This window comes from Pteropus alecto, unplaced genomic scaffold (genome assembly GCF_000325575.1).
Source record: "Pteropus alecto unplaced genomic scaffold, ASM32557v1 scaffold270, whole genome shotgun sequence".
Lineage (NCBI taxonomy): Eukaryota > Metazoa > Chordata > Mammalia > Chiroptera > Pteropodidae > Pteropus > Pteropus alecto.
In genome coordinates, this window is record NW_006430735.1 from 2,662,056 (window position 1) to 2,674,904 (window position 12,849).

General features: G+C 30.9%; 1 protein-coding gene across 2 annotated transcripts in view; it reads right to left on the reverse strand.

Annotated features, from left to right (window-relative positions):
• Positions 1-2,564: 2,564 nt before the first annotated feature.
• Positions 2,565-12,849, reverse strand: part of CIP2A (cell proliferation regulating inhibitor of protein phosphatase 2A) — a 35,909-nt gene continuing 25,624 nt past the window's right edge. For both annotated transcript variants that reach the window (XM_025051081.1, XM_006905447.2), the window contains exons 15-21: positions 12,540-12,614; positions 12,349-12,459; positions 9,524-9,720; positions 6,961-7,074; positions 6,644-6,726; positions 5,831-5,970; positions 2,565-4,790 (exon numbers count right to left, since the gene is read on the reverse strand). In XM_025051081.1, coding sequence (XP_024906849.1) covers positions 4,620-4,790; positions 5,831-5,970; positions 6,644-6,726; positions 6,961-7,074; positions 9,524-9,720; positions 12,349-12,459; positions 12,540-12,614 — 891 coding nt within the window. In that variant the 3' untranslated portion in view covers positions 2,565-4,619. The remainder of the gene's footprint in view (positions 4,791-5,830; positions 5,971-6,643; positions 6,727-6,960; positions 7,075-9,523; positions 9,721-12,348; positions 12,460-12,539; positions 12,615-12,849) is intronic.

The window sequence follows — 12,849 nt, forward strand, 5'->3', positions numbered from 1 at the left end:
CTTTTGGCTCTTCAAGATAAGTGAAATGAAATATAACTCTTAGAATAACAGTGTAGATAATGTAGCAAAGAGAATCATGTTCACTACTAAATCCTTGCCAAATGCTTAGCTACTTAGTGGAAAATTAGTTTTTAATAACATAATGAAACTGTAACCCAACCTACTCTATTGATTGAAAATATTACTCTCTTATGCAGCACTAGCTGGACCTTACATAAAAAGCCCTTTGCTATGTATCCTAGAATTATCTAGCCTTTTTTGAGATACCAAGAGCAAATAAACACCAGGTTCTTAGGGAATTATATAATGAAAAAAGTGCATTGAGTTGGGAAGAAAGATATTTCTCAGATTTAATGAATTTTATGAAGGACTGTATTGTAGCTCAATGTGCAAAAAACTGGGTTCTGAGAATTATGGCACCTCTTGTTCATGGTGATAATTAAGTTTTTCTCTAGGGTATTTTTGAAATGTTTAGATGAACACAAGCATAAACAAAACAGGCCTTACAGAGTCTTTGAATGACAGGAAGAAAATCAATTAGCTACAGAATGCTGAACACAATAAGACTATAAGATTTCAAGGTGATTTGCAGAGTCAAAGGAACCCATGAATTTTTTATATTTATGTTTCCTCTCAATTTATGGATTACAGAAGCATACAATTATAAATACTTATCAGGCTCATTACCGACATTATAAAAATTAAATAAATTACCTACTTTTTAAAGGTATAGGTCATATATTTTATTTATTTTTTTAAAAAACTATCTTGAATGTAAACTCAGGGAATGTTGAAAATATACAATGTTTTTTAATTTAAAAGACTTACTTATCTTTATGGGTAATATGTATTTAATATTTATTGGTGATCATTGACAGACTAAGGCAAGTGATTCCCCCCCCCCGCAAAAAATCTTACAATCTAAATGAGCAATTCTGAAATTAGGGGGTTTGAAAAGGACAATAATTTCCAAAGGGCCCTTTGGCTTGAAAAAAAATATTCACTATACTTAACATACCTACTACTTTTTTTAAACTACATAAAATCTCAAATTCTTGACTTGTGGAAATATACACATAAAAAAGTACATTCTCTATTAATTGTAAAACTGTAAGTACTACATTTTAATTTTGTCAATGGTGTAATAAATGATGCAATTTAGATTGCTATTCACGGTATATCATAATATTACCAAAATGTTCAATCTTCTCCCATTAAGTCAAAGAAAATAACCATTTGGCAAACATCAGAGTAATAACTGCATCAAGCAAGAATTATCAATGGATGCTAGAACTTGTGGGTGAAAGTCAAAACAGGTTATTTGCAGTTTCCCCACAAGTTACTTATTATTTCTAAAGGGAAAAATAGTAACGTTACATTGAAGACACTAGTTATTGCCTGCAAAGAGGTAAATATATTATGATGTTATGAACCAGGGTATTTCGATATACTTGTTTAAAACAAAAATTATAACATTGTCTTGGGGGTTAGTATATATAAGATATATGTGTCAACTATAGCATAAAGAATGAAGAGAGGATAAATAGATAAAATTGAAGGTTTCTACATTTTATATTAAGTGGTACAATATTAACTCCACAGAGACTGTGAAAGTTAAGGACTTATATGTCAAAATAGATACAAAAACAAGATTCAACTATAATTGTCTACAAGTTCATGTCATTTATATATAAAGACATAGGTTGGTTTTTATGTAAGGTCCAGAAATAAACTGATAGAAAAAGAGACCAACAAAAAGGCTGGAGTGGCTATAGTAATATGAGACAAGATTACCAAAGATAGAGACTTCTTTGTGATAAAAGGGCCAATTAATTAGTGAGAGATAACATCCAATAGGAAAGCTCCAACTGTTTCTGTAAATAAAATTTTTACTGGAAGAGCTATGACCCTGGACAAACATGCCCATTTATGTACGTACTGTCTATGGCTGCTTTCGTGCTACAACTGAGTAATTGTGATAGAGACCGTATGTCTCACAAAGACTAAATACTTATTACCTGGCCCTTTACTGACTTCTACAAAGAAGTTACAAACAGGACATGTGTTTGGTTCAGTAGTAGGTAAGCCAAGACAAAAGTTTTAAATATAATGAATAATTATATAAAAATAGAAAAAGAATCAAATTAAAATAAGGTTATGAATTTTAAAGAATATACCTTGATTAGAGGTACCTATAACATATGTGAATGAGCCTCAGGAAGAAGCTGAAATTCAAACATATTTTCATTTAACTAACAATCTTAACTCAAGACAGACTCATTATATCCTTAACATAACATATCTTTTAAAACATATAGTAAACAAAACTAAAAGGGCACTAATCTAATAAATTCCTCTCAAATCAAAGCATTAAATTTAATGAGTATTTTTTTGCCCTGACATTAAATAAACAGTTTAGTATAAACTCCAATTAGCCAAATTTTTTAAGAGAAGTCTATATTTTATATTTGTTCCAGTGACAAATGTAAATGTTAAAAAGAACTGTGTTAAAGTACACTTGAATATAAATTCTTCATAGAAAAACTTTTAGAGAATTAAAACGATTCTAATATAATGATGCATTTATTTAGTTTTGTTTTTTCCATTAGGAAATGGACATGTACACACACAAAAATCATTCGTAAAACTCTGACTACGGTGTGACTGAAACTTGCTTAAAATCAATTTCTTTAAAAGAAAAACACATACACATACAGATACTTTTAAAAAAAATCTGAGGTACACTTACCCAAAAAGCAAAAAACAAACAAACAAAACCAACACACTAAGGTTAAGAAAAATAGGAACAATATGAAAGACGCTACAGAAAGATTAAGAAAAACAGAAAAAGTGGAGAATGATGATTAGTACTCACTTTTAAAACTGAAGTACAGCTTTTCTTCTTCAAAGAGATTAGAAACAACAGGTTAAAACTGTTGCATTAACAAAAGGCTGCAAAAAAATACATGTAGTCTCTCTCTGTCTATGTAGGTCTTTAAGAAAAGGCATATTGTGTGGTTTAAAATGTGTACTTGGAAGACTAGATCTTCATTGTCCAGTAGGATGGCAATTAAAACTAAAATTAATTAAAATTAAATTTTTAAAAATTGAATTCTTCAGTTCCACTAGCCACATTTTAAGTCCTTAATAGCAACATGTAGTTAAAGGCTATACACTAAACAATGCAGACACAGAACATTTCCATCATCACAAAAAGTTCTGTTAGGCAGCACTGGGCCAGGCTCAGTGTCTTGAGTGTCTAAATTATAAAGATGCTTTGGTTTTCCCTAGAGCTTTTGGTTCACTATTTGTTTACAACACTTTTTGTTTTTTATTTTACAGAGCCTTTTGTTCTTTAGTTATATGTATCCATTTAAGCTTTTTCATATTAAATTGATAATTCCTTCAGTTTTGCAAAAGAAATAGAATGTACTTCTTATAGAATAAGCAGCAATTTAAAATGTGTTAGTTTGCACAATGCTCTTTTAAAAATCTGCATAACTGAACAAAATACATAGATATTTAAAACTATTATAGTTTGATATTAATGTAATTAATGAATTATGAAAAATATATTTATGTTTAATGTCTAAACATAAATTTGAATATACTACAGTTGAAAAAGCAGTTCACCTGAGTCAAATGGAGATAAAAACAGTGAAAACACCAAGTAAAATTATTTGAACAGTCTAACAGTAAAATCAAGTAAAATATTGATATAAAAACACTTCTTAAACACTACTTAGAACATTTGATTCAAATGAAGAGTACTAAAAAATTCTCTTGTATTAAAGAAATACATAAAAAATACTTAGCCTATGCTTTAAAATTAAATGGCCCAATTAAAAACGATTTAAATAAAAGACCATACATTAAATGAAATACATATCAGAATTAACAACAAATAAATTTCTGAATATGTAGAAAGGGTAGAATCCAAGTTATCCCTACAAAAATCATAAATTCATAATTGAAATGATATGGGTGGGCCAACATGCAATATTTTAAAAAGAGTAAAACTAAAGCTATTTCATAAATAATACAAGTTATTAGTTTTAACATGACAAACAATGTTGTCATTTAAGTTATGTTCTAATTTTTATACATTATTCATTTTATATTCATTGTATTTTTATCAAATTTAGAACTTATACCATATATTTTACTGCATTTTAAATACAGTAATAAAATTATTTTAAATTCACTGAGATTTTCTTTTGCTCTACCTTAGAGAAAATCTTCTCCAGCAGTATCATGCTTTCTCTTTTTACTAAATACATCTTTAATTTATTAATCTTTAAGACTGTTATATCAAAAAAGTTTGATTTTAAAATCTAAATAGTGACAAATGAGAATAAATTCAACAAGCAGAAGTGGAAAAAGGAACGAAAAAAAACCTTAGAAAAATCAATAATGGAGGTTAAGAATATTCTAATATAAGAACCAAAAAAAACTTTAAGCAATAAAAACCAAAAACAGGAATTAAAACTTTAAGACCAAATAAAAACATGTATCAGATCAGATTCTTTACTAAATAATTAGATAATAATTTGATATTCTTTTGGAGTCACAAATTACCTTCCCCACTTTTCCTCCCCCAGTAGATAAATACATAATGTCTATATACTGAGATTCACAGTTTCTGGATTTATTTTTCCACCACTTAAACTGTGGATCATTGCTATCATATGAGAGTGTTTATTCAACTCCTCTTGCTGAAGTTTCACCAGGGACTCCTTCTCTTCCAAACGACCTTCTAATTGGGCCTTTTGAACCTCTAGGGAGGAAGCCTAAGAAATTTGGGACAGGGGAGAGAAAAAAAACAACTTAGCATGTTTTCTCTTCACAGATATTTTAAGATATCCTTACTTTTTATTTGTAAGACAACCATTTCAAAAGACTGTATTACGAATATATTTTAGTTAACTAAATTATATGGTAAGTTTAAGATAAGTAATCAGTACAATATAAATTGGGAAGACATGTTCAATTTGTCTTTTTAATTCAATGCTAGTAGCTGAAATTTTGGAGATAATACTACATATTGACATTCAGAATTACTATTAAAATAACCACATTAAAGCAGAACCAGGAAATCTGTAAATGTGGGATGGAATTTTATGCCTCTTCCATCACTGACGCTTTGCAGTTGTTCAAATAGTCTTTTAATCCTGGTCTGTTCTCATCTTCTTGGTAGCAGATAGGCCAGAAAGCACTATTCATAGCTACCACTCTCAAGCAACCAAGATAATGTAGAAACAGCAATGACTTAGATTCAGAATACGTAAGTCTACTGTTTCACTTAGCTAAGTGACTGTCCTTGAGCAAGTCACTTAACCCAAGACTCAGTTTTGTTTGTGGGCTGAAAATAATTAAATATTTACATATTTGTTAAAGTGAGAAGGATTAAGAAAAATGGGGGAAAAAAAAGAAAAATGTTTTGTAGAGTCTTTTGCAAATTACGAAGTTCTAAATAAATGTGAACTACTATTATTATTACCATCCCATAAGCAGAGAGGGGCAGATATATACCTATATACAGCTACCTATATGTGACATCAAGAACTGGAACCCTTTTTTGTATTTGCCCACTTAAAAGCATTAAGTGCTGGCACACAGTATATATTTAATAAATGTTTGATGATTTTAGAAAATACAGGTTTTTACATTGTGAGAGTCATAACAAATAATAATCAAACCACTTTGAGATCCTAACATCTTCTAACAAAATTACTAAAGAAATAGACCATTAATTTATACTAATTCACTCTTTTCACAAAATAAACAACTTTTTTATTTTACTGCAAATGAAAACTCAACAGATGCTTACCTTAATGCTCAATTCTTTTCTTATCTGCTCTGTTCTGGTTAATTCTTTTCTAAGGATATCAATAGCTTCTTCCTTATCTTCCCTTTCTTTCTGTAAGACTTTAATCTTTTCCTCTTGTACTTTCGTTTTTTGTTGCAAGTCTTCAAATGAACAAACAAATAGTCAGCTATATGCTCAGAGGTCCTATACTAACTTACCCTGAAAAACTTTAGCTGTGTCATAAGAGCAAAAGAAAGACAACTAGGAAGATGAAGAAATATCTTGCTGGAAATAAGTTTTACAGTATTTCACGGAGGGGAAAAAAAAAAAGAACAACGACACATGAAACTCCTCCCCTATACCAGAATTCTATAGAAATAGCCAAATCTCCATGTCTTTCCTTCTTTCTCAGTTCTGAATATAATATATAGTAATGAGAAGGGCAATCTTCACAGCTTAAGGGTTAGAAGAGAAAAAGAGAGAGAAAACTATGAAAAATTATATAGGTAGATGGATAATATCTGTGCTTTAAGGAAAGTGATTTAGAACAAAACTTTTTGTGGTTCATTTCAGAGCTATCATTAAGAAGCTAGTAACTAAAAGTTAGCAGTGCCACCTGCTGTTATATTCCTTTAAAAAGTTTTATTTTAAAAAGGACAATCATTTCCTATAACTCCCAGTTAAACTAAACTGCTCTGTGAAATGTTATGGCAAGAAATGGAGAGCTGTTTAGGATGTGCTTTAAGGTTTTAAACTAATGAAGAACCGAATAAAAACCACTCATGCTTTGATTTTCTTCCAACACAAGATGTGTGAAAATAAAAAGCTACTTACTTGCTAGTTTACATTCTCTGTCTACTAGTTGGTTCTGTACTTCTTTTCTCTGTTCTTCTCGCTCTATTAATTGGGCAACAGTTCTGCAGTTATAAAAAAAAAAATAGAAAATATCAATGAATCATATCGTTTTTCTCAACAAGTATTTTAAAATTTCCAAGAACAGTAATTATCTTTAAATTCTACCGAATGTTTTCTATATAAAATAAGTAAAAGTTGTATTAATTTTATCTGTAAAAAATCAATTTTCTGTATAAAGGAAATCATATTGTTTTTGAAAATTCCAAAATAATTAGAATAAATAACTAGAGATTTACTTTTCATTTTGTTGCTTGAGTGCTTCATTCAACTTTTTCACTGTCTCAATTTGTTTATTCAGAGAATCACATGTGATCTGTAAATCTTTATTCTTCTTTTCAGTTGTTTCATTCCTGAAAAGAGAGAGGGTGAATTGATATTTTTTGGAGGAAAACATATAATGAAGAAAAGAAACTAAGTATTTTCTTCACCTTTTTTCCTAATCGAATTGCATATCCTGCAGATAAGAAAAGGATTATGAACAAGCAGGACATAAACAAAGCTAGATCAACTCTAAAAGAGAATAAAGACATGTTTTAGCTGACTGAGGTGATAAAAATTACTATGAAATGAAAATGTGTGGGGCATTAACCTCATATTTATGGATATAGAGCTTTATTTTACAGATTACACTGCATTACAAAATTTGCTATAAAATACACACAACTATCTTTATAGTTAGGTCCAGAAATTGAAAAGACTTCTGTAAAAGTCTGTCATCATTAATTAGCTGCTTAGGCATAATATATGTTTAATTAAAAATGTCAAGTTAATGAATAAAAATAGTTGAGGATTCTAAATTTCTCTTGTCATTTTAAAGCTCTGCATTTAATAGTCCTGCTTATTTACCTGCAAGGTAAATACAGACTTTCTAAAGTGATACTTTGATACCCAACTATCTTAAGTGTGAAAATGTTTTTTTTTGTTTTTTGTTTTTTTTTAAATAGAGCTAAGGCAGTGATTCCAGAGGAACTGCCTTGCACATCTTACTCCTCAAACCTTTGGAATGTTTGAATTGGGCAAAATTACGTTTAGACTGGGCCAAATCAACACTTGAAACACAGTTGTACTTCAAGCAACTGTTTGCAAAGCTAACAAGAAAGAAGACAGCTTGATGACTGAATTAAAAATTAAAGACATTCTTTAGAATTAATACCACCATGTATAGCAGTAACTTAGCTTATTTGCACCTACAGCAATTCTTTCCTTCTATTCAGTAATTATTTCCCTTCTCATTCTCATAAAATCCCCTTGCCTTACTCCCTAATTGGAACACTATGTGGCTTTCTGCCTAAATCAATGCTTCCCAAGTAGCTATTTATTCTTTGTGATCTCAAATAAATGCTTGTTGCCTTTCATTTTGGCCGTTTAGGTTAATGTAAGCATAATATGTCCTTTTCACTTCACTAAGTACTAAGATGAATAAAGTGGCAGCACCAAATTTAACCGGCAGAAATGTTTTATTTGTCCCACACAGTTTCTTAAAAATAAAATTTTTGGTTCCTTTAGATAGTCCCTAACACTATAGATGAGCTTTCCCCAGTCAGCTTCATTTACTTGCTACCTACCTGGCCCCTCGAGGCAGGAGTTTTACTTCCTGGCTCTTCAATCACTATCTGGAACATCAGCAGGTCCTAGAAATCCCATATTTCTCTTGGACCAGTTGCTTACTTTCTCTTACACCTTGACTTAACACTAATAGTTCACTTTATCAGGATTGCCTTGAACAATCAGACTTTGGAAAAAAACTGTTGTTGGAAAATATCCAGTTTAGAAATCACTGTGTCATCACACATTTTCTAGATGTTATACATTCTCCATCCTTCGATTTTGTTCATAGGCCAATCAGCACATAAATATTACAAAGTTAAATTTTTCTATATCTCTATATTAACAGCATATAACAGTAGAAATTTTTTCAACTTTTAACCAATCTTCAAATATAAATTTTAAAAAAGAACAATTTAACTAGAATGTTTTTACTGTCTGGTAGAAGATATGTTAATTGTTCCTGGTTTTCCTTATAATTCAGAGGTTTTAAAATTGGCCTAAAAGATAAAAAAAGTTTGACAAGGGAGGGAAAAAGAATCACTCGCATACTTGTGATAGTGGGAGTATAAATTAGTATAGCCTTTTTGGAGGGAAACGTGGCAATCGAAAATTTAAAATGCACATATCCTTTAACTGAGCAATGCACCTATAAAAATTTATTCTACATATATAGTCACACATATAAGTAAACTATATTCAATGGCACTAAGGAGAAATACTGACTACAAATTTAGAGATCAGTTAAATACTATTACCTAAATTTCCATGCTATTAGGCTGAATGATAGGAAAGTGTTAATTCAGCCATGTTTTACCTGTAGAAATGGCTAATTCATATGGTTAAACCAATATAAACTAAAATAACTAAGGTCATTCAACAATTATTTATGGATTGCCTAGATATGTACCAAGCACTGTTCTAGGCCCAAGAGATTTGCCAGTGAACTAAAACAAACAAAACTTGTCCTTGTGGTGCTAACATCCAGATGACTGTTGACTACGTGAACAAATGAAAGAAGTAGAGTCAACTGGAAAGAGATACAGAGACTTGTATTCTGTTTCTAACTTTGATACTGAGTTTGAGTGAGGAATACTTCATTTCACTATGATGTGTTTCTTGCTAACTACTTACCTTATGGTATTATCAGAATATATGTCTACTTACAAAAGACTTTTAGGCCATAGAAAAGAAGTGATGTGTATTCATTCTAGATTCTAACCTTACACAGAAACTTTTATTTTATTAATTTACCTCTGAAGAAGTTCCATGTAGGATTTTGTCAGTACTTCATGTTCTTCAGCCACAGACTCTAACTTCCTATTATGTTGAAAAAGATGCTCAATATCACTCTGGGCTCTTTCTGATTCAATCTGCTGTGACTTTAGCAACACACCAAGCTCTTCATTTTTTCTCTCAACTTCTCTCAACATACCAGCAAGTGTCCGTGCCTAAAAGAAAATGGAATAGACTTTTCAACTATTATTTATATAATATGCTCAGTTTCTACAACTTACAAGATTTATCAAATATGTAATAGGTTAGCATCTAACGGCTTATATGAAGATTTATTAGTCACATATACTTATTATTTAACTATTTCTAATAAAGCTGACACTCTCAAGTTTTTACTTAATAGATTTTTCTTAAAAAAAAAAAAATCTCAGTAAGACCCGAATCATGAAAATGAACACAATTATAATAACACAAAGGCAGTTCTCTACATACAGTACTCAATTAAAAGGATATGGTCCTTGGGTCTAGCCACCAACACTAAACCACAAAGTCTGCACTTATCGGTTTACCCATATCAAGTAAGAATTAAGAATAACATCTTAATTTAAGCAACACTTAAAAAATTAAGCTAGCACAATCAGTGAACCTAGATTCAATATTAAAGTATTTGTGACATGAAACAACAAAGAAGCAGGGTAGTAACTAGAATAATTTTGCCCCCCAAAATAATACTTATTTAAAAATGCCAGATGAAAACCTAAGACCTTCTGTTTTTATGAGAGTCTGTAAAGCAGTAATACCAAATATTTACTGTTATTTTTATAAAAAGCCTTTTCAGTAATATGGATAAAACATTAAATCTTCCAATAAAATGCGAGGCGTGTCCAATAGACATAGAAAATAAGAATGTGCTATAAAAAGAGAAAAAATGATATTAATATCGCTAGTTTTCTTTATTGGAATTTATGATAAATTCAACGTATCATCTACTTGTCACTGATTTTAATGCTTATTTCAAAAGTCAAACAACTTTATCATAACTCATTATAAATGAAATCATGTTTAGATTCCATTTGTATCTGCTGGGAATTTCATATTACCGAACAAAGTTCTCACCCATAATGTATATATATACATATATGTATATATGTACACACACACACACACACGCATACATGTGCACACATGTGTGTGTGCATGTATAGCATAGTGTCAAACTTTCTAAACACTTACCATATGCCAAGGATTGTGCCGGGGCCTGAAGATATAGAAACAGACTTTGACCTCAAAGATGGGGGTGGGGTCATACAATTTTGACATGGTGTGAGAAGTGTTATGTGAATGAAAAAGTAGTTCTTTAATATATCTGACAAGTCCAGTGACCAAAAGCAACCTCACAGATTATAAATTCTGTGATCAGATTATAAATTCCTAACTGGGCATGTCATCGTGGGTAGTCATACCCCAGGTATGTATCTTTTAGGTTTAAGTAAGCCCTGTCCACTGTTCTTGTGCATCTGGTTAATACACCTTTGAAATGGCAGAATAATCTTTTTCAGACCAATAAAGGAAACAAATAATCTTGTTAACTATCCTGTGCTTTGTTTTCTCTCACTTTCATGTAATCTTCCTTATATTAAAGAAAACTGCAAAATGGTCATTCTCCAGAGCATTTGAGATCTTGCTTCCTAGCATTGTTGTTTGGCTCAAATAAACTCTTTTAAAAATTCTTCTCAGGTTAGGATGTTTCTTACGTCAATAGTTATAAAAAGGGAAGCACAAGGAAGATATATAGAGGAAGGATCAACTAACATGTAAAAAAGAAGAGCAGAGAAAGCTTACTGGGAAATACAGGTATTTAAACTAAAATCTGAAGAATTATTAAGAGTTAGAGAGAAAAATGTGTTCCAGATATGGAACAGCAAGTGCAAGGGCAGGGAAACATAAGAGTATGTCAAGTTTCATAAACTGCAAAGTAATATAATATGGTTGACTGCACAGGAAACAAGGAAATGTAGAATGAGTAGTAGTCAGACTCCTTGTATGCCAAAGTAAGAAATTTAAATTATTTTTTGAGCCACTGAAGAATGTTTAGCACAGGAGTGATAAGATCAGATTATTACGTCAAGGATTACTGTGGGGGGGAAAAAAGGAAGGGAGAACTAAGTACAAAATAGGATGACTCTGGCAATATGTAGTGGATGGCTGAGAAGAGGGCACTAGACTACCAGTAGGAAGACAAAAAAGAAGCTCTGTTGTGATTCATATGAAAAATCAAAAGGATTTGATCTGGAGCAAATAGTGCAAAGAATAGTGAAAAGACTCCTAATAAACAAACAAAAGAAAAAGAAACTCAGATACAGAAACTAACTGATGGTTGCCAGATGGGAGGGGGTTTGGAGGGATGGGTAAAAAAGATAAAAGGGATTAAGAAATACAAATTGTCAGTTATGAAAATACTCACAGGGATGTGAAGTACAGCATAGGGAATATAGTCGATAATACTGTATTAACCATTACAGTATCAGATGGGTACTGGACTTATTGGGGTGATCATTTTTAAGGTATATAAATGTCTAATCACTATGTTGTACAGCCAAAACTAATATAATACTGTAGGTCAACAGTATTGGGAAAAAAAAATATACATTGGGGTGGAAAGAAAACCAGATGATGGCATAACCTAAATTACAAGGGAGAGGGTTTCAAGAAAAGGGAGTAGTTGTGTCAAATGCTGAGGAAAATTTACTTCAATCATAGCAACAGAGATATAACTAATATTTTGTACATGTTTTACTTCATTTATTTTTCTACTAATCAGATGTAATTTATATTATACACACCTCTGTCTCAGCTTGAGTTCTTTGACAGCGATATTGAGCAATCAGTCTATCGGCCTGTGCGAGGGCTAGAGCTTTTGCTTCCAAGAGATCTTGTAGTCTGCTTTCTTTGGACTATTAAATAAACATCATTAATCTTCATCATTTATCAGAAAACATCTATCAAAGCTTGGTTAAAATAAGCCTGTACTCACAGCTAATGTAGATAGTTTCATCTCATATACATCCATTATGTCGGATATTCTCACATCATTAATCTGATCCTTTACCTACGTTTTAACACAATAAAGTAAACAAATCAGAAAATTTTAACACTTGACAAAATAAGAAAATGCCTACTATAAAGCTAAATTAAAACTTAATAAGTTAGAAAGTAAAAAAAAGTCATATCAGGCAGTTCACAAACATTTCACTAACATGGCTGTTGTAGAAGAATATCTGAGTAAAATCTGGAATTTTTGTGGGAATTTAAAATATATTCCTTAATATATTTTAATACTGAAG